General features: G+C 37.6%; 1 protein-coding gene across 1 annotated transcript in view; it reads right to left on the bottom strand.

Annotated features, from left to right (window-relative positions):
• The window catches only part of LOC115923359 (stonin-2-like), a 36,408-nt gene extending 14,546 nt beyond the window's left edge, over positions 1–21,862 (bottom strand). Inside the window, exons 1-3 of the mRNA XM_030983823.1 lie at positions 21,534–21,862; positions 1,572–3,896; positions 1,101–1,259 (exon numbers count right to left, since the gene is read on the bottom strand). Of these exons, the coding sequence (XP_030839683.1) occupies positions 1,101–1,259; positions 1,572–3,896; positions 21,534–21,780 (2,731 nt within the window). The 5' untranslated portion in view covers positions 21,781–21,862. The remainder of the gene's footprint in view (positions 1–1,100; positions 1,260–1,571; positions 3,897–21,533) is intronic.
• Between the last annotated feature and the right edge of the window lie 699 nt (positions 21,863–22,561).

The raw sequence follows: 22,561 nt of genomic DNA, 5'->3' as shown, positions 1-22,561 counted from the left end.
CCCCATAGAAACCTTGGTGGTTCAGGATGTTAGGTTTTAAAAAATGTATTTGTATTTCTTTATACTACTGTTGGGACCATACTTGTATGTATGTTCTCATAAACAAGAGCAATTTAGCATTAAAAAAGGTTAAAGCCTGCATGTAAAGACCACCTGTTAACACAGAATTATTTTCTTGATGCCCTTGAGCAATATTTTACATACAGGTGTCATTTTATGGTGATCTGAATTCAATGATTAATTTACTATATTGATTTCTTTCAAATTTCATTTAATTGTTTACAACCTGCCTTCAACCCGGATAGGTTCATAATTAACAATTGTAATAGTGAAAATTTGTGTATATATTGCTGTACTTTCCTTGCAAATAAAGAAATGATTACAACAATTATTTTCTGCTTTATCATCAAAGTCAAAGCATACTGTAGTTATGAAGGAACATGTACTGATGTATGCTTTCTGGTATTAATACAAAGTATGAAGTTGAAGGCATGTTGACTCTACATGTATATTAAGTGCATATTGAGATCCATCCCGTTCGAGGAAGTTGAAATGAATCTGGAGAATAAAAGATTAGCATCCTTCCTGTTTTTGTTTTTTCGTGAATGATTTGTTTTTTCACTGTCATGTAAGATGTAGTCAGATGAGAAATGAATCCTGGATATCATCTTGTATGGCTATAAAGCATGCCTTGTTTAATTCTAAAGAATAAAGAACTGCAAATTATCTGCTTAAATTGTACACTTGGTTCTTTCAGCAGGTTTTTGATCAAATTGTTTTTCACTGTGGTTGATAGGACAATTAGATCTCCATGATTGTATAAGCAACTTTCTCCTACTGTTGGAATGATTTACCGTTGTGAATTTCACTTTTTTTTTTTTAAATCCAATATGAGTGTACACTATTAAATAATCATACTGTATGTATGCATTGGATTGCGTTTTTACCTTTCAGCAATTTACCTTCCAGCAGTTTCCAACAACGACAAAAAGATGTCTGGTAATGAAATTCTTTTTTTTTCATTTTTCATCTCAGCCAAAGCTAAAGTTGAACTTACAACTTTTGAGAATTCCTAAATCAGCAATATTAAAAATATTTACCTCTCTTGATAAGATCTGGCCTCTTGATGACTGCATGGATCGAGGACTGCCCCATCCGCTTGGGTTTCCTGAAGTAAGAGACCCAATGGTCCGGGACAGGAATGTGAACAAGGATGTTCTCACACTGGTAATGGCTCGGATTCCGCTTGCCGGTGCAGGCTGAAAGACACAGATGAGGGCATATGAAAAGATAACATGTTACAACTTACTGAAGGATTACAAAAATTGGAAAGCACTGAAATTCAAAACACAAGCAGTGAATCTTAAATGACTCAGAATCCAGTTCTGGGCCCCTGTCTTATAAAGAGTTGATATTAATTGCTACTTATCTGTGATTGACATCAATCGCAACCATATATGTACAAGATAGGAGACTGCAAACTTGTGATTGATTGGAGGACTTGAGATTGATTTGGATCAACTGCAATTGTATAGATGCCCCATGCCTATGGAGGAGTAAAATTATATTACCTGGTACCAGCAGATCCACCCTGAGTTCCATGTGTGTACCTTCACCTGAGAAAGCAGCTCTGACCTGGAGGGGTAAGTCCTCTTCTTCTGAAGGCTGTATGTGAAACTGCATGAGCCTAAAGTGACAGGCATTCAACGGTTGAAACTCGATCATTCGAGAGTCCACGAACACATTTTTATTTGCACATTTGTGAAGTTCTACGTTATGCATCTTGATCCAATCTGATGTTTTGTTGGGGATGATGTGTTGTCTGGCCACAACATCCAAACCTTTGATCTGGACATCGTTCAGGCCTATTGCACAGTCAGGACTCCCAGAGAGAAAAGATAAGACATTAAGGTCAACAGAAATGGATTGCCGCACAACATCTCCATTGCCATTGACAAGGCAGCGGCATTCGTCAGAAACAACCACTTTGATCATATCCTGTTGGTAGTGGGCACCTCTATCCTGGTAGAGAGTCAATTTCATCAAGGCATCATTGATAGTAAACACAAAGCTCTGGTACACTTTAAAGTCAAGTGAGCCAAGCTTCATAAGCTCTTCAAGGCTAACTCCTTTGTCATACATTGCCTTGGCACTGACTTTCCTCTTTTCTTTGTAGGACATGTACAGCAGTTTGACTGTATGAATTTTACCCTTTGCATCATACTGCTGAAGATTTGGACGGCCTATCTCATAGTTGCTCTGCAAGGGAAGTTCCCGGAACGGTTCCTTTCTAGTCCTGTCGTGAAACAACTGGAGGATGTTTCCTTCAGAAAGCCTCGCATAGATAGGTTGCCATGTACGCGAGCCTGCTATTCGTTTCTTATCAGGTACTCTGAATTTTAGAGGCCATCCTTCTGATAGATCCATATGTTCACGAGGGTACTGATCCTGAAACAGCTTGTCACTCCTAGGAGAGGACAAATTTGACTTGATGCTTGTCTGGGTGTTAAAAGGTAGTTTGCCACTGTCGGGCATATCACTTCCTTCTGTAGTTGATGTTGTTGTAGGTGAAACAATGGCTGCCAATGTCTGCTTGCCTGGAGGAATGTTCAGATGCGATGAAGAATATGTTGACGGGAAAAACTGTTGTTGTTGTTGCTGCTGCCACTGGTTTGGTTTCATACCAATCGGACTGATGGGCTGAGATGCGTAGGCACTGGGTGAAAGAATAGCTGCTGTCCGTTGGTCTCCAGGTTGAACACCACTGGACTGCATCAATGGTTGTACTGCCATAACTTGCTTCGCTGGTTGTGAAGCTGCTACACTTTGTTGAGATGCTGCTGCACTTTGTTGTGCAGCTGCAGCAGCTGCAAAGATCACTTGTCCCTGTGCTTGCTGCTGAGGGTTGAATGTCGCAGCCATATTAGATCTGTTATGCACATTAGAAGCTGCTGCCATGCCTGCAAATGGATTCCCTGGACTGCTGGATACTATCTGAGTATTTGCTGAAGCACCATCTTTTTCATCAAAGGTTGTCCATATGGGCTGTGCATTAGATTTCACAGGTGTGCTTGCTAACTGTAAACCTCCCATGTTGAGGAAAGGGTTGAAGGGAGAGACAGTCCTCCAAGCCTGTTCAACCATGGCTTTCTGTTTCTCCAACTGCTCTAGAGTCAACATGTCTGCCTTGAAGGGGTTTCCTGGAGTTGCTGTATCGTAATTTGTCTCTGGCCCAGTAGCTACTTCAGAAAACCTGGACACTTCTAAGTCATTTGCATGGTCTGACATGTGTATAGGAGTTGAACTGGCTGTAACTGTCCTGGAAGAATTAAGGTTAATCCCTGATCTTACATCTCCCTGTTTCAGTTTCTCCACTTGCGTATGACCAGGAATAACATTTTGATTGACCTTTTTGGGGATCTCAAGAGGTCTGCTATTGCTCCTTGCACTGAGATCCTCTAATGGAGATTCACGAGTGATAGAGTCGTCACAAGATGACAAGATAGGTGATGGTCTTGAGGACGTTGAGGACAAAGTCACATCATGGTCGTCCTCAAACTGCACCCAATTTACAGGGGCAGGACTGGACACTCTTGAGTTATCCAGACTACCGTTTTCTTTGATCCCCTTCTCTGGGACCACACTCTTCAGCGGGGTTGAACTTACAACTTTCCTGGAGTCTCCAAACTTGACCCACCCTTCTGAGTTAGGGGTAACATTTCCCGGCTTGGGAGACGAGGACGATGATTCTAACGGCATGTACTCCCTGGAGCTGGAGATGTTGTCATGGGATCCTGAGAAGCTTCCTCTTGAAGATATCACTGATGATGCTATAGCTGAATGGTGGTCATCAGATGCCTGGGACATCACATCTATACTGCTGTGAATGGACCCACCTGCATACAAAAGATGAAAGTAAAAAAATGAAATAGGATTAATTTCGATTTTCAATCAAACAAATGAAACAATGGTGTAAATATGAATATGAATATGAATATGAATGTAGAAGCTACTACGCCATCCATTTCATTTTCTAAAGCAACATATATTTCTTTATATTTCCTGTAGAAAGTTTTCAAACATATATATTAAGCATATGAACAGAGCTGCCAACCTCGTGCAACCAAAAAAAAAGGGACCATGATGGCAAAAAAAAGGAATTCATCCAAACAAAACTTCCAACCAATGCAGAAATGTCTATGATATTTTGTTGGCATTTCATTCTTTTTTAAATTTTTATGATATTTTTTTGGTAATATTGGCATTTCATTCTTTTTGAAAATATTTATGCCTTTCACTTTTTTTGTTTTACTCTTTGTAAATCACAAATCTCTATTGAAAATCTCTATTACAGTACTGTAGTGATCAACAGTTTAGGGCATTTGACTGACGTGCGGTATGTGCACACAAAAACAAACAAAAAGAAAAATTTAGAAAAAAAGTATTTTATGAAGAAACTAGATGGAATTTTGACTGCGCGCAGTCGAAAATGAAGCCTCCGCTCAATGTATCGAATTTCATAAGTTGACCTCTATGACCCTTGACCTTTGACCTGCGTGCTCCAAAATGTAATCAGATTGTTTTCCTATAGTGATACACACTATTACTAAGTTTGAAGTTTAAATCTCCAGTGGTTCTTGAGATATCATGATAACAATCTCAATGTATGGAATTCCATAAGTTGACCTCTATGACCCTTGACCTTTGACCTACATGCTCCAAAATGTAATCAGATTGTTTTCCTATAGTGATACACACTATCACTAAGTTTGAAGTTTAAATCTCCAGTGGTTCTTGAGATATCATGATAACAATCTCAATGTATGGAATTTCATAAGTTGACCTCTGTGACCCTTGACCTTTGACATACGTGCTCCAAAATCTAATCAGATCGTCTTCCTATGGTGATACATACTATCCTTAAGATTGAAGTTTAAATCTCGAATGGTTCTTGAGATATCGCGCTAACAAACTCAATACAAGGAATTTCATAAGTTGACCTCTGTGACCTGTGACCTTTGACCTACGTACTCCAAAATCTAATCAGATCGTCTTCCTATAGTGATAAATACTATTCCCGAGTCTTAAGTTTAAATCTTAAATGGTTCTTGAGATATTGTGATAACGGTCAAACGGGACGGACGTACGGACGGACAACCCGAAAACATGATGCCTCCGGCACCACCTTCGGTGGCGGAGGCATAAAAACGTACTACACTGTACCGCAATTATGAGAAAAAAACACAAAAATTCCGGGGAAAATGTTATGCTTGTCAGCTCTGTATGAAGGCCTTGAAAGAAAATTGATGTCCGTGATTGTGCCCCCTAAATTTACTTAATTCTGATTGAAAATGCTGTGATTTACAATAGCACTTACATGCAGCATTATCTTGACAATGGACAGAGAAATACAGCAAGTTAATAATCATTAATCTTTCTGTCATGAATCATTAACATTATTGTAGTAAATACAGTACTGCTTGAAATAAAGTAAGACACTCTCACACTGTGTCATGCGTGACTGCATTATTATTCCATAGACTACATGTATGGTGTGACTTGGTGGTAATGTGTCTACGGTACTTTATTCAAAGTAATACTGTTCACTACCAAACCTGAAATCTGAAATTCAAACATGGAGCAATTCAGTGGCTGATATTGCTAAACTCGCTGATCCAAAAACAAGATTGATTAAACATGAGCCCCTCCTATCATAAATCAACATTATTGCAGTATAACATGTCTATCATAACATGAAATATGAAATTCGAGCAGCCGATACTGAGTAACTTCATGACTAAATCTTGTTTTAAATGCAAGACAAGACCAATTAGATTTATAGATTTACTCCCACAAATTAATTAACGACTGCAGGTATAATCTGACACAGCATTACAGGGAGGATCTACAGATTAAGCACTCTTTTACATGTTCTGATATCTTAGGTAAAGTCTGAATGTACAGGTAGTACAGAGAGAGAAAAAAGAAAGAGCTGATCATATTCCATGAGCATCAAGTGCCTTTTATAATGTAGCTTCAGTACAATGTAGCCAACATGTCAATGTAAATAGAGCCATATTATGCATGGTAAAAATAACAGGATATACATGTACATGTATATCTTGAATAATACAGGCAAATCAGACCAAAGCCCGACAACAATAGAACATGCTTCAGATTAATTCTATTTTTTACATCCTGAAAATGGCTACGGTACGTGGTTCTCATTTTGCTTCAAAAATTGTGCTATTTTACAGGAGCAAGCACAGGAATAAAATAATGTACAAACCAGTACTTTACTCATGACCAACCAACCTTGAATGCATATAAATATTTGTAGAAAAACATGAACAAACAAGAATTAGTACAGACACGATCATGACAAAATAGCCTCAACATCTCCCCAATATTTCGAGTGCAGACGATATTTGGGTTAAATCCATCTTAGCCCTGCATTTAGGGATCACGCTCTGAGCTGGATGAAACAGCTGTGTAAATGTCAAGATTTCTTCTTCCAAGGATGTTTTCCAAATGAGTACAAGAAATGTACAGTACATGTACATCATCAGCAGTTCTACACAACAACTTCAATTTCAGTGAAAATAAAGTTAATTTTTGAAAAGCATAATAAACATGTACATGTACTGTACATACAGTACTTAAAACCTCCTTCATTTTGTGAAATGCATTAAAAAAATATGGTGAACGAGTAATATATTATACACCAATGATACACCAGAAAGCAGGTACAGCACATGTACATGTATGAGCAGCTGTAGGCCCTATTTTGTACATTACATGTATATACAGAGTGAGTCAAAAAAAAGTTTACACCTAGAAAATTGCTAATTATTTTATAAATCATCTGTGAACAGTAAATTATTATACATCTTATGAAAGAGTGTTTTATCCCAAATCATTCAGTATCATTTTTGTGTGGTATGTGTTCACACTTGGGTGAACAGGAGGCATTGTTTGCGAGAGTGCAAAAATCGACTTGCGCCAAAGTTGCCTACATGTACGTGATGTTTGAATAAAACGATTGGGATTTGGGTATTAATTCGGTCTTTGAACATCCAATAACACCTCTAACAAAATTAATCATGCCACACATATCAAATATCGAATATCAAATATCAACGAACATTTGTGCGCGTGTGTGTGGGTGTGTGTGACTTTGCCCTTTGCAAAAACACATATGCAATGCATTTCAATTGATACATTCAATCCATTCTCTCACTCCACTAATCCCAACATAATACATACTGAAGGCATCACTTTGGCGCAAGTCGATTTTTGCACTCTTGCAAACAATGCCACCTGTTCATCCAAGCGTGAACACATACCACACAAAAATGGTACCAAATGATTTGGGATAAAACACTTTTTCATAAGATGTATAATAATTTACTGTTCATAGATGATTTTTAAAATAATCAGCAATTTTCTAGGTGTAAACTTTTTTTTGACTCACATGGTACATGTAGTGTACTCAAAAGTTCATAACTTCAGCTGACCCAATACTTGTCTTCCATATTTAGATGCTACATGTACATGTACAAGTACATACATGTATCAGGCAATTCTAAATCCAGATTCATTTGTAACAATATTTCTGCTTTGTCTGGATAAATAAGGTATTGTCCTATCGTGCAAGGCAAGGCTGACAATACCCTATGAAAATATCTTGCCTCGGGTGAAAGAGCTCATATAATAGGGAATTCAATTTCAATGAGAATCATGCTATTACAATTCAAAACCTTAGACATCAATGAATCAAAGCAGTGTTCAATACTGCACATTTGTCAAAGAAAGTCTAGATTTCTGCTCACAAAGTTAGAGAATGGCAGTGGCAGTCTACATAAACTACTCTCAAAAAGATTGCCACAATATACCAAAGAGTTACACATTGTACTCCTTGAATAGACTAGTATTCATAGTCACACTTGTCCTGCCTTTGAAAAACCAGGGATTGTGTCTTGTAAAACCACTTAAAAGTCTAGTACAGTGTAGACAGGAGATAGCATGTGTTCACAAAAATGTACATACATGTATATCAGTCATAGTCAGCACTCAAAAGTAAATATACGAACAAGTAAACATGACAAGCAGTAAACATGATGAAAGAAATACTTTCTTCCTGTTTTTAGGCTAAACATTATCACTTACCCAAAACATGGACATATCCATACCCAAATCAACATCCATCCCAGCAGATGATGATAACGATGACATTGAGTGACACGCCTCTTCCCAGTGACATGTACCCCAAGCTCAAGGGGGAGTATCAGTCCAAACACCAAAACAAAAGCACAACAACACGCTCACGCTATTAAGTATGCCAAAAATGAAGTACAGGGTACATGTTCCTACCAGGCTACTTAGTTCCAATACCATTCCACTTGTCATCACCACACCCAGCAGTTGTAGATGAACTACAGGGGGTGTACAAGGTCAAAATTATGATCCCACTGGGGAGCAAACTTCTGACCCTAGTCTTTATTTTGATGGTCCATGTACATGTAAGTTTGGGATCCCTGTTAGCTCTATAGCTGGTATAGCGTAGTCCTGCATGATCATGTTCCGAGACTTTTCAAAATTCATTTACTTTAATAGAACATTTACATACATGTACATGTACACCTGTGTATGTACATTTCAATTCTGGTTTTATTGTAAATAAAAACATACTGAATAAAAAGTCCGGAGACTCATACAATTCAGTTTACAAATTATAAATACATACAAGAATAAAGAAATCAATACTTTTAGCAATCTTTTTTATATTAATTACTGATTCTAATGAACTAAACAACTAATTTCAAACAATCTTGAAATAATACATGTTCTAATTATGCAGTTGTAACGTTTAAATAGTAAAATATGTTGTTACCCTTTTCTAAATGTCATATGCAATTAAGTAATACACTTTCAAATTAATAAGTAGTCTTTTTTAACCTAGTTGACATTTCTTTTAGAAATATATTTTTATATACCGGTAGATGATTTTCCGAGAGATATGATAATACAAAATATACAATTTATGTTTACTTACAGAATATAGTCCCATCATTATACAGGTACTATGAAATATTATTTAATCCCATTAAATGGCATGACAAGAAATTAATAAATTACATCTTAGTCACATATAGTCATTATATTGAGTGAAAATATCTACAGATTTGAATTCAGGATTCGTGTGAAGTGGGGAATGGGAGACTGTCTGTAACGCTCTGTTCTCATTTTGGGGGTATTGAGCTGGAGAGAGTTGCGGAGAGTGCGTTGTGAGATAGTTTGTCTAGTTTCAGGTAAGAGATGGCGGTGGCGGTCTGAGATCATTAGGGATTTAGCAAACTTTTCGCAAAGAACAGAGCGTCGTTCAGACAGTCTGACAACACTCAGCGACTGCAGAAGTTGAGCATAAGACATGGTGTCGGGGAATGTACCAGTGATGATACCCAATGCTCTCCTCTGCAGTCGCTCAATGCTGTTTACTTGGACAACAGTTAAACTAGATGACCAAACAGGTACACCAAATTCAAGACACGGACGAATGTACATCATGTATATCAATACCAAGTCCCGAGTGTTGACACCGTTCCTTTTAAGTTTGCTCAGTACATATAGTTTTCGTGATGCGTTTTTGACGATGGTTTTGATGTGTAGATCCCATTTAAGATTATCTTGGATTGTTATACCAAGTAATTTCATATAAGATACCACTTCAAGCTGATTACCATTGATCTCCAAACGGGGGGCAGGCGGTGCATTACGCAAGAATGAGATCAGCATGGTTTTGCACTTCGTTGGATTGGGCCTCATGTCGTTTATTTCACACCAATCAACAAGAGAATCAATGTGTGTTTGTAACTGCGGAGGGTCCGACTTGTTGACAACCTCTAGAAGGCTTAGATCATCGACATATTTCCAGCGGTTTTCTGTAGACAACGCGGCATCATTAACCATTATCAGGAAAATAATGGGTCCTAATTTAGTTCCCTGCGGAACACCACAAGAGAGGTGGGAAAGATTTGATGTAACCCCACGATAACGAACAGTTTGCGTTCTTTGCGTCAGGAAACTACAGATAGTCGGGAGAATGGAGCGGTCAACTCCTATGTCAATCATTTTTCTGATTGCTGTGACATGGTTGATATGATCGAAAGCTTTACTGAAATCGATCATGCATAAGTTAACATACTTCCCAGGTCGGTCAATTCCCCGATGAGCATTATCCAAGAGACTGATTAAGTAATGGCAAATTGATGTTCCGGGCATGTTCCCAAACTGTTGGGGATCAATAGCATGGTGCACATCCTCAATAATCCAACGGGCAAGGAATCCCTCAAACACTCGTGCTAATACTGACGTGATAGAAATGGGCCTCAGTTGGTCAGGTGTCGTTGCCGGCCGGACCTTAGGCACTGGACATACTGATGCATTTTTCCAGATATGTGGGAAACATCCATTTTTCAAACAGCAGTTGAAAATGTGGGTGAGCGGCTCAGACAGCTCGTACGCAAATTCCTTGATGAGGCGTGTTGGGCAGTCGTTCGGGTGACCAGCCTTGGAGACATTGACTTTTCGTAGGCATTCAAAGACCTTTTGTCGCTCGATGATTGGAGGTGGTGTCGGCGCAGGGAGGTAGTCCGGCAGCGAAGCCAGGTCGAGAGATGGAAGGGCCGAGCAAATCCGGCTAAAATGAGCGTTTATCTCATTCGCAATCTCCAAGTCGGATTTGTCGGCTGGAAAGCTGAGAGACTGTTTCTTGAGTCCTGCTAAGTGGCGAATTTGCTGGTGCCATTTCCCAGGTTCACTTTGTTTCAGATGTTCCACTTTCCTGCTATAGAGACTTTTCTTGGCAGAGCTGATTTCTCTTTGTACCTTATTTCTTACGCTACGAAATGAGTCATCACCTCGCGTATAGCTGATAACAGTTTTAAAGGTATTACGAAGTGTTGGTAAATTTTGAAAATTGGCTGGATAGTGATTCTTTACAATTTTGATATATTTGGATGCCCCTACGGATGTATTATAAGCACTAAAAATGTTAGCCCCTAAAACTCTTCTGCTTTCGAGAAAAATTGAATATCGAATTTTACCGGTGCTCCCGGTAAATTTTTATAAATTTGAAATAGCGCCTATAACGGCCAGACGATGGTAGCTGCGACTATAAAAATCTCAGAATATGCAGATCTGATATATATATTCCAAACAGTAATAGCAAATTGGTCGATTTTAGTCAAATAACATTGTTTTATAGATAAATTAAGATCTTGATCTTGAGAGGGCGCCATACAAAATAAAGAGTTTATTATTTACAATTTCATCACTTTAGACTCGATTTCAACCGCATCGATCACTGAATATTGTAGGCTTGCATATGCTTCCAATATGTTCATTTAAACCAAATTCATTACCCCATACCAAAACTTTGTATTACCTTTAACTAAAGAATACCATCACCTTCTTGCTCCTTGTTTGAGGGGGTTTTTTTACCACAAAAAGTAAATTAGAGAAGAGAGATCACTAAAGTCATCTAGAGCCATACATTGTTATTATCTAAACACCTTTACTGTTTCACAATCATCAAATAATTACTGCCACAGCCATTATTACTACTTAATGATCATCATAACTCAATTTTTGCTTCCACTTCTTTGAATAAATTCCAGCACAGGCAGATCACATTTAATTCCAGAACTGACAATCTCAATCTCAGGCCTACATGTAGTTTGCAAATGTTACCCATGCATGTTCTTGACAAACCAAAGTAATTTGAATGATGACATACAGTAGATGCAACACAAAACATTGACCAAAGTCTTTGACTTGTGAGAATATTTTTAAATGGTCTCATTCTAGATCAATAAACTTCCTTCAAACTCAATTCTACATGTATCACGGGAAGGCCAACATGTACATTTTATGTAATTTATTGACTACTAGAATAATAGGATTATATTACGTTCATAAAGACTTATTGTTCTCCCCATGACATACATTGTACAGTGTTCTTCTATTTGGGCAAATTCCAAATAAATGTATGTATCTTTCATATATAAAGAAAGACCTGTGAATAACAGGTTGACAAAAACTGTTGTTTGTAGATCAGCCATAACACTTCCAAAGAAGATATGAAGATATCAACACTTACCATTTCAATTCTTGTTTCAAAAGTTTCAGCACTTTAATAAATTATCTATCTTCATGAGTTTTACCAACAATATTCCCCACCCTTATTTGTGTACCGGTACATGTTTTATATGTCAAAATGAACACACTACATGTAAATAAAACAGGAAAATATGAAGACATGTAAACATGGACTTTGGATGGTGTCAATGTAAACAAACACCCTTTTTTGTGTGAACAATTTAATCATTTCAATTAACCAAATTTGCCAGCCTGTACATGTATCTGCCTACAGTGTATCTGGTACCCAGCAACACTACTTCTGTTTCGTTTTTGTATTTTTCATTTAATTTTCATTTGTCATATTTCTTTGCTATTATCTTATGAGTATTGAGTGGCAATACATTATATTTTTTAAATCTCTACAGCAAGGAGTACATGTAGTGAAAACAAATAGGAAGGCAGACAATAATTTAGATAGCTTGCCCTTACCGAAAACGCAGGCTTATTTAGCCTGCTTTGAACCTGCGTTTGGCCTGCATTCTTAAATACATGCTAATTATTCTATTGCATGTTAAATTTTAGCCTGTATTTTGCAAAATCAGTCTTACATGTTTTAGCAGGTTAAATTTTAGCCTGCATTTTGCAAAATCAGTCTTACATGTTTTAGCAGCCCAATAAACAAAATCACGTGAAAATCACGTCAATATCAAGGTATCGACTTGAGGAGAGTTACGTTCTTCAAACACCGGACATTTACGTAAATGTGTTAATACGTTTATTGCACTAGGTAACTTAAAACACACGTACACTAAATCACGCAATTGTCACTGCAATATCACCATTATAATTATGTGATTATCCCTACCTTGGAGACCATGGTTTGTAAACCTAATACTCCCGTGTTTGTTTGGTTATGAAATTACATCTTCATAAACGAAATTATCGCGTCACAGAAACACGTGAAGCGTTGGTGATAGTTTTAGTCAAAATATCTGCGTGAAATTCACGTGAATATTACGAGGCTGACTTGAGATGAATCATGTTCTTCATTCACGTGAAATTTACGTCGAAGAGGAAGTATGTTACTGTAACCCGCGTTCAACCCAATAATTACGCAAATGTTACACAATAAATAAACCAAAATAATGACGTTCTCATCCCGTTTCTGAACATCGTGTCTTGGATCTTCCATAATTACGTCCAGGCGCGCCGGAAGCAGTTTGGGATTACAGGGGGTTGGGGGGGGGGGGGGTGCAAACATCCCAGAAGAGAAAGCTAGTTGCAACTGGTCCAGTTGATGAACCATTTAATGCCAACTGGTAACCCTGGAAATTGAAAGGGGCTAAATGATCCAGTTGATCCAGGTCAGTTATAATTCAACTGGTCTAGCTGAGCCATTAGAACCATTTGGTAAAACTTCCAACCAGTTGAACAGCAACAATACTTCAATACTGGTACGTCTGTATTTCCAATGTAAAGGCATTGGTAATAAGTAGACTTACATAATTGAATTAATCAAAAAATGTTCGTATACTTGTACTTTATTGACATTATTTTAGTTCATAGTTAATGTTTCCCTTATTCATGTTTACCTAAATGTAATTTATACGAAGTAGCGAAATGTCCTAATAACTGGTAATTTATATTTGTAGTATTTTCGAAATGAATTGCATATAACTAAATCATCAGTAAGTACGAAATATGCTGTAAATTCAGATAAATTGTTTAAAAAACATAGATCTGCACGCACCCCATATTCAATATGCAAATTAATTGGTGTCAGCTGGTTCAACTCGAAATATGCCAACACTCAGTCATCAACTGGTGCAACTGGAAATATGCACACTCCAGTAATCAACTGGTGCAATGAAAATATGCCAACAGTCAGTTATCAACTGATGAACATAGAAATATGCCAACAGTCACGGGATTATCACCACGGACTCGAACTTAAATGGTAACCGTGAAACCATCAACACACCCATAACTAACTCATTTTCACACCTGGAAAACACGGAATACCCAGCTTATATTAATAATCCGTTTGAGTCACGAGATCATCACCACGGAACTGCTGGCAACGTTGACTACCATTTAAATAGATGTTTTAAGACACCTAATCATGCCTTATTTTTCACACCTAAAAGTCACGTATGCCCAGCTTATAGATTAATAATCCGTTTGAGTCACGAGATCATCACCGCGGAACTTATGGCAACTTTGACTACCATTTAAATAGGTGTTTTAAGACACCTAATCATGCCTTATTTTTCACACCTAAAAGTCACGTATGCCCAGCTTAGATTAATAATCCGTTTGAGTCACGAGATCATCACCGCGGAACTTATGGCAACTTTGACTACCATTTAAAAAGGTGTTTTAAAACACTTAATAATTACGAATTTTCATACCTACATATCACGTATTCACAGCTTAGATTAGTAATCAGCTTGAGCCACGTGATCATAACCCAGAAATTTATGGTAACTTTGAAACCATTTAAAGAGGTGTGTAAGACACCTCAGAATTACTAATTTAATATAACCAGAGATTCACGGACAGAACAATTAGACGATTAGCCGGTGTAAGTAACGTGATTATTACCATCAACCTTGGATTACCTGTGAAACCAATTGATAAAGGTGCTTGCAAGACCAAATAATTACGTATTTATCGCCACCATCGGTTAACGGACAAAAAACTCGTTGCTTGGTCAAGTGGTTATTTGGTCATAAACACTTGATTTACAGAGGTACGTGGAATGACGTTACTCTAGTCGCGTAATAAACTGGTGGTTTTTAGGTTAGATGAAAACGTGAACAGGAGTACCTTTTCTGTTTAAATGAAGGCACGTGTCGATAACGTTTAAATCTAGTTCAAAAAGCACTATACTTTAAAATCACTTAAAATACACTCCCAAAAGAGGTTACTTTTTAGTGTTCTGTTTATTGGGAGGTTAAATTTTAGCCTGTTATTAGCATGCATTTTGCAAAACACAGTCTAACAGTTTTTAGCAGGCTAAATCTCAGCCTGCAGTTTAAAATTAGCATGCGTTTTGCAAAATACAGTTTTAGCAGGTTAAATCTTTAGCATGCCAGATGAGATGCAGTTTAATCTTTAGCATGTAAATTTCTATCATAATTTGTTAAACCTGCAATCTGAAGAAATGTCCTCTGAACAGGTTTAAAACACAAATTTAACCTGTTATTGCTTTTTACAGGTTATTTTTCACATGCACGTTTAATGTTATATATCAGGGGTGATTCAAGAGTTTAAACAAAAATAGGTTCATAGAAAGCCGAGCAAGCGAGGTTTCAAGCGCTTGGGGAGGCATCCCAAGACAAAAATCCAATTGAAACCAATTGAACACCAATTTAATTTTCATTTTTTCAGTTGGTTTTAATTGGTCTCATTGGGACTTTAATAGGACTTCAGTTGGTTTCAATTGGTCCAGATTGGCCCTATTGGACCAATTGGCCTATATAGGCCCTATTAGACTTTAATGGGAACTCAATTGGTTTCAATTGGACCAATTGGCCCTATTTTGGACTTCAATTGGTCCGATTCAGTTTCAATTTCATTTTATTTTCATATTTCACATGTTTATTTCATTACATTTGGCATGTTACATTTTTTGTAATCATTTTTTGGGGGGGATGCATTTATACAAACGAACAGAATAATACATAAGACTAAGTTAAATAAAGGAAGAAATATGATGGAGCCTTAGAAAGAGAGGGCAATGTTTTTAGGCCATAGTTATAACATTGATATAGTCTTGTGTTTATTAAATATCGTAATTGGATTAAATTGCAACTTATATGAAGAAAAGATATATTTGAAACCAATTGAAAACCTTACAGTCTATGGGGCTGATTGGTCCAATTGAAGTCCCATTTAAGTCTAATGGGGCCAATTGGTCCAATTGAAACCATTTGAAATATCTAATGGGGCCAATTGGTCCAATTGAAACCAATAAGACCAATAGATCTACCAATAGGAACAATAGGACCAATATAAACCAATAAGACTAATTGAACCCAATATGGGACCAATATAGAAACCAATAGAAACCTTCATTTACATGTATGTTAGCCTGCCTTTTCGATTAGCATGCTAAAATTAACCTGCAATACGTATCTCATGAATATTCATTATTACTTTACACGTCTCACAGAAAAATACATTTATCATGATTAATTGTTAAGCAAATTATGACAATTAATGCACATATCAATTTTGTGATTGTATTTTTCTTTGGAAATTATTGACCAATAGATTATTTGTCTGATCACACTTACATTCACGTTTTAGCAATAGATATATTGATTATACGATTACTAACCAATTCAAATAGCATGTATGTTTTCTATATATAGGTGTATGAGCCTGTACTTTTACAAAAGTCAATCTTGAATTAACTTCAAATGATCATTGTGATGGAGTTAGTCTAATGCAATTGAGGTTAGAATATTCCTATTGGTGGACACTTGCAAATATTGATTATGATGTATCAATTTATCCCTCGTTCCTCTACCCGAGTCGATATACCAAAAGAAGTCTTGTACCGATAGTGATGGCAATTAATCGAATATCTTCATTTTTGTTAGCCTGCATTTTAGATTAGCATGCTAAAATTAACCTGCAATTAACTTACATATTTCAGCGTTTTTGCAGGCTAACAAAGCAGGTTAATTTGCATACTAAAAAAGCAGGGCAATTTTGCAGGCTAATTGAGCCAGGTTAATATGATTTTGCAGGCTAAAATAAGCCTGCTTTTAAAATGTACAGGCTAAATTAAGCCTGCCTAATTTGCATATTTCGGCGTTTTTGCAGGTCAGTGCTTGCTAAGGAATTAGCCTGCTTTTTAGCAGCTATGCAGGCTTGATGCAGGCTATAAGCAGGCCTGCCTTTTCGGTAAGGGTGGCTATGATCTAAACTGCATTGTTTTTCATTGTTAGAAAAAATAAATAATAAAAACCAGAAAAGGCTATAGGGCCAACATGTACATGGCCTGACATGTACATGTAGTAATTAACAACTTATTTATTACATTTAAAGCTATAAACTCCAGTACTGGTAAAAAAAAAAAATAATTCTCACAGAATCAAATGAAACTTACACTGAATGTTCAAGATTACAAATAAATGACATGTGCCAAACAATTTTGGAAGAAAATGTATACTGGCTGAGTAATGAGCATAGAAAGACAAGGAAGCCAAGGGTACATGTAGTACCATCCCCGACACCATGTGTGTTGTCCCAGATACTGTAGCTTTCTATGTGAGTGTTTGTTACTTTACCAAGACTCGGTCAAATTTATTATGATTTTGATGACTCCAGAACCTTGCAGTGCACACCAATACTTACATGCTACATGATCAACTGTTTCTGATCCTTTCACACCTTTTCTTTCACAATGCAATCGCATTACCAGTACTAAAGTTTATCTTTAAGTAAATATCCTAATTGGACAGAATTTGAGGGTCACACTAACAGTATACACTATACAGTACATGTACATGTATGTATTTCCTCATTTCTTTGAAAGCAAATAATGTTCTTGACATCCCAAATACAATCCTCACTCAGCCGATCATGAACTTAAATGTTGTGTCTCCTCCTCCTCCTCCTCCTCCTCCTCCTCCTCCTCCTCCATCTTCTTCTCCTTCTTCTGCTACATACATGTACACTGTACAGCTGTATGATATGTTGTCTCCAAATAATATTTCATTAAAATTAATTTTAAGTCAATACTTCCTTGATTTGAAACCCAGGTACTGGTAATGAGCCTTTAAAATTGCACAAGAAACTAGCATAAAAGCAAACATTTGCAGGCCCCTTCTATTTACCCCAAAAATAATACTTCTCAAATTTTTGGAAGATTTTGAATTCCTTTAAACTATAGCTATCAACAGCTATCAATAAAATGTAATGTACATGTACACACATTGCAAAATTTAAAATAAATTATTGTACATAACATTTACATTTTCCATTCATTTTTTCATTATTACAGTACATCTTGTACAAACATGAATTTATACAAGTGGGTCTACACGAGCTGGATGCATGTCTATGCTACATACGGTAGTACCTTGTCCATTATGCCTACTAAATGATGCATAGGAGGTAATCACATTGTTTGTACTGAGTACATCCCCGGTATAATCCCTACTTGGTCAAAGTTCACGTCTTTGTGAAATGCAAACAAATATCTTCACATGCAGGTAAAGGTACACATTCGCATTCCACATGAGTCCGTGACTGAGATGTCATATTGTTGAATCTGAAGTAAACGTACATTCGATTCTGTTTTTAAAAAATTGAATGCATTATATATAGCTTTATCCCAGCCAAGAAAAGAACTCATTAACTATTAAGAAATACAAAATTAATGTAAAAATCAATTTTAACATCAGCTCAAACAAAGATTTCCTTCTACACGTGTACATTATGTATCATATATGGTTTGAGTCTTTCTGTTACGTTTTAGAAAATCACAATGAAACATACTAGATGAACCCACTGACTATAGTCTCTTTGAAAGAGGCTTAATACAGGGCGCACCCGGTTCCAGTGTGCGATGGGTTAACAAGATATGTATAATTATACAGATTAACACTAGCTGGACTAGGATCACGGTGGGGTCACTCCCCCGCAGAGGGTGACATGTACAACTGTATGACCGTTACCACAAATGCAAATAACCCCCTTTTGCGGTCAATTTCAAGGACATTTTGTGAAATTTAACCCCCTTTTTTACGTCAAAACAAGGACAAAATTGTACTTTGAATACCCCTATTTATAAGATTGTAAGGACACTTTCGCAAATTTACCCCTTTTTTTACCATATTTCAAGGACAAGACTTGGCTCCGAGAATTTTTCTTCCCGGTTTTCTCTTTTCCTGACCCCTATTTATCAATTTCGAGGACACCTGTGCACCCCTATTTTCTTTATTTCGAGGAATATATTGTCTGTGGACATTGCTTAAAATTGACCCCTTTTTCCGCGATTTTGGTAACGGTCATGCGGTCCGGAAGTCACATTGAGTGAACCCAGCGGGACTAGGATGGGAGGAAAGTACATTGTAAAAGGAAGGAGAAAATGGCAGCTCAAAGTTGGGACAGATTGAATGAAAGTAATAGCCAATCTAGGAGAACATTGCCCAATTTGCCCATCTATACATGTATCGTTGTAGTTTAGTGTTGCCTTAAAGGCCTACTACATGTATGTCCCATTTGCAGGCCAAAAAAATGAAAAGGTTTAATTCCAACGGCATTTGAAAGATAATACTAATTTAAAACTTCCCTAAAAAAAAGGTTGCTTGAAAATGTCTGTAAGTGGGAAAATAATGAATATTAGTTGTCAAATCAACTTAAGGGCTAGTATAGAGCCTGTAAGTAATAGTCTGATTTTCAGACCATTGTACCGCATGGTCGTACGTTTTTATGCGGTGCAAAGTTTCAATCAGTTTAATTTTGGCCATTACAAGGAGTGGGCTATTGATGTAGACAAAATGCTCAAGTACCCTTCACAGCTCATTTCATGTATGTTATTACCAAAGATGAAAAAAGCCAGTCAGTCAGTCAATAGTGTCTGACAGTGAAGTCTAGAAAGTATACAGGTTTCCTTACATAATGCCGAAAAACCCACAAGGGGAAGGACCTTCATTTAACATCGAGGTGCAGTTGAAAGCGCCAATTTGTGCTTGTGAACTTGTCACAAATAATAGTAACAATCTCGTGTTTAGAAGAATGTGTAAGACCATTAATGTAAATTAAAAACAATAGAGTACCTAGGATAGAACCTTGTGGTACACCATGTGTAATAGAAAAAAAATTTGAGGAATTATTATTATAAACTACATTGCAGTCCATTTACATGCAGGAAATATTCTGATTTTCATACCCTTGTAGCAAAGGGTTGTACGTTTTGTGCTGCGCAAAGATTCAATCAGTGTAATTTTGGCCATTACAAGAAGTGGGTTATTGATGTAGACAAATGCTCATGGACGCTTTTCAGCTCATGTTCTGTAAGTTATTACCGAAGAAAAAAAGAAGTCAGTCAGTCAGTCAATAGTGTCTGACAGTGAAGTCTAGAAAGTATACAGGTTTCCTTACATAATTTGAATACCGGTATTAGAACACAGGGTCCTCAACGACTGGAACTCCCTCCCTGAGTTGGTAGTACATGTATCTGCAACCTCGGTAAACAGCTTTAAAGCCAGACTTGACAATCACTGGAAGAAGGAGCAATATAATTCACCATTCTCCCAGTAGACACTCCAATTATGACATTCCTGATATGACCTAGCCTATCCGATATGCGTCGGGCTGTACAAGTATACTAATCGGGTTTATACTGTATGGAGAAGTGACATCGGCGCTGGCGTCAGCCCGAGCGCCTATTTTTTCTGATTAAATAAATATAAACACCACTATTCCTCAAGCTGAAACTGCAAGCAAATAATCAGGTAAGAGATTTTGTTTCAATCACAATTTTTTTTGGTTAATGCTTACAAGTACACTTTAAAGTCAAGCTCACAATCACATGCAAATAATTTTTTGATGAAGAATATTTTCTTTGCACATTTTACGGACCTGCTTTGTTACACTTTAATAATATTTTTTGCATAAATTATTATTAAAGTTGCAATGTAGATCTAGATTCTACAATTATGACATTAAATTAGGTCTAGACCTATTAGGAGGCGAGTTGGCTCAGTCGGTAAAGCGTCTGCCTGTCGAACCAAAGATCCTGGGTTCGACTCCCACCCAGGCGGATGACTGAAGTCTGCGTTGTGTGTTAACGTGCCCCTTCCCTTGTTCATAGATGCAGGTTATGTCAAGTGGAAAACACTCCGTCCCTCGGATGGGACGTTAAATGGAGGCCCCGTGTACAGGAGAGTCACCACCCTTGCACGTTAAGAACCCATTGCACTATTCGTATAAGAGTAGGGGAAACCCCGGTGTAATGGTCCACCTGCACACCCCGATCAGGCAGAGTATACAGCATCTGCAAGAATCTTCAGTATTGAACTTGAAGAGGCAGATTATCTTGAAGAAGAAGTCTAAGTTAATTGTGGATTAGAGGTCTAGATAGTATAGACTAGGTTAGACCGAAAGCTTCAGTCTCTATAATCGTCGGTTGTTCCACTGAGTCTCAGTGGAACAACCGACGATTATAGAGACTGAAGCTTTCGGTCTAAGACTAGGTCTACATGAAATAAATGATTTTAAAAATCTACACTGAATCACCAACTGACCAACAATTACGAAAAACTAAATTGAGAACAACAGCATGACTAGTGACTCCACGATCCACCACACTAATTCAACCACACTTCACGGTTCATATTTTGTATACATGTAGGCCTATATGGACGTACCTGTATGCTGAGATATCATAGGCCGCTGGGCCTGGGCCTCCGCCACCCGATGGGCGGTAGAGGTGGGCGTGCTCGGGGAGGTTGAATGCTCAAACTTCACCCAACTCCCGCTAATAACACCTGCACCCGCCTCAACAACCAGGCCAACGCCATAATCTTCTCTTGATTTACTCGATGAATGTAGGGCTGGTGCTTTCCCACGTACATCTCCATCTCCATCATTGTCGAATGACACCCACCCAGACATTTTTAGCTCAGCATTTCGTCTGCTTTTTCGCCAGGTTAATCATTGTAATGGCGGTGTTTATATCAGCGTGTCGTCGAGTACGTACGAGTGCGTGCAGTGGCAGTGAATAGTCAAGCCGCGCGCGCCGAGTCGAGTAGTAGTCTTCAAAGGAAGTTTCGCAAAAGATAGATTACACTGGATCTATGCATGGAGCCTATGGTAGTCGTACGTGCGTTGGAGAGAGGAAGGTAAATTATTGATTGTTGTTGTTTTAGTTTTAACGGCGTGTACAAGAATGTATTTACGCCAAAGTGTATATACACAGAGGCGGCGCTAATCGAGCTTTTCCCCTAGCTGCCGTGTAAATAAAAAATACGCCTCCCGGGAGGCGTATTTTTTTCCGTACCGCTAATGCGTCGCAGAGGTTATTTCGACGACTTGAATAGAGGCAACATCCGACAGCGTAAATATTCATAATTGAATGACACACGCCCTTATAACTAAAACAACAACAACAACACTATCTCTAGTACCCAAAATGTGCCCCTTTTAACATGGGAAGAGTGCCCCTTTTACTTCTACAAGTGCCCTTTTTAATCTCTAGTAATTAGTGCCCCTTTTCCGAGGTACGAGAAGCGCCCCCTTCACCTCTGATAATTGCCCTATTCAAATCTGAGGATTACCCCTTTTCCTTTGACAAGTGCCCCTTTTCCTTTGTAAGAAGTGCCCCTTCCCCTTTTACTAACTATCCATTTTTAACTCGGATAAGCGCACCTTATTCACATGTGCCCCCTTTTCTTTC

Source organism: Strongylocentrotus purpuratus, unplaced genomic scaffold (assembly GCF_000002235.5).
Source record: "Strongylocentrotus purpuratus isolate Spur 01 unplaced genomic scaffold, Spur_5.0 spur5_contig_831, whole genome shotgun sequence".
Classification (NCBI taxonomy): Eukaryota; Metazoa; Echinodermata; class Echinoidea; order Camarodonta; family Strongylocentrotidae; genus Strongylocentrotus; species Strongylocentrotus purpuratus.
Note: the sequence above shows the minus strand (reverse complement) of the source record. Positions and strands in the feature narration are given on the sequence as shown.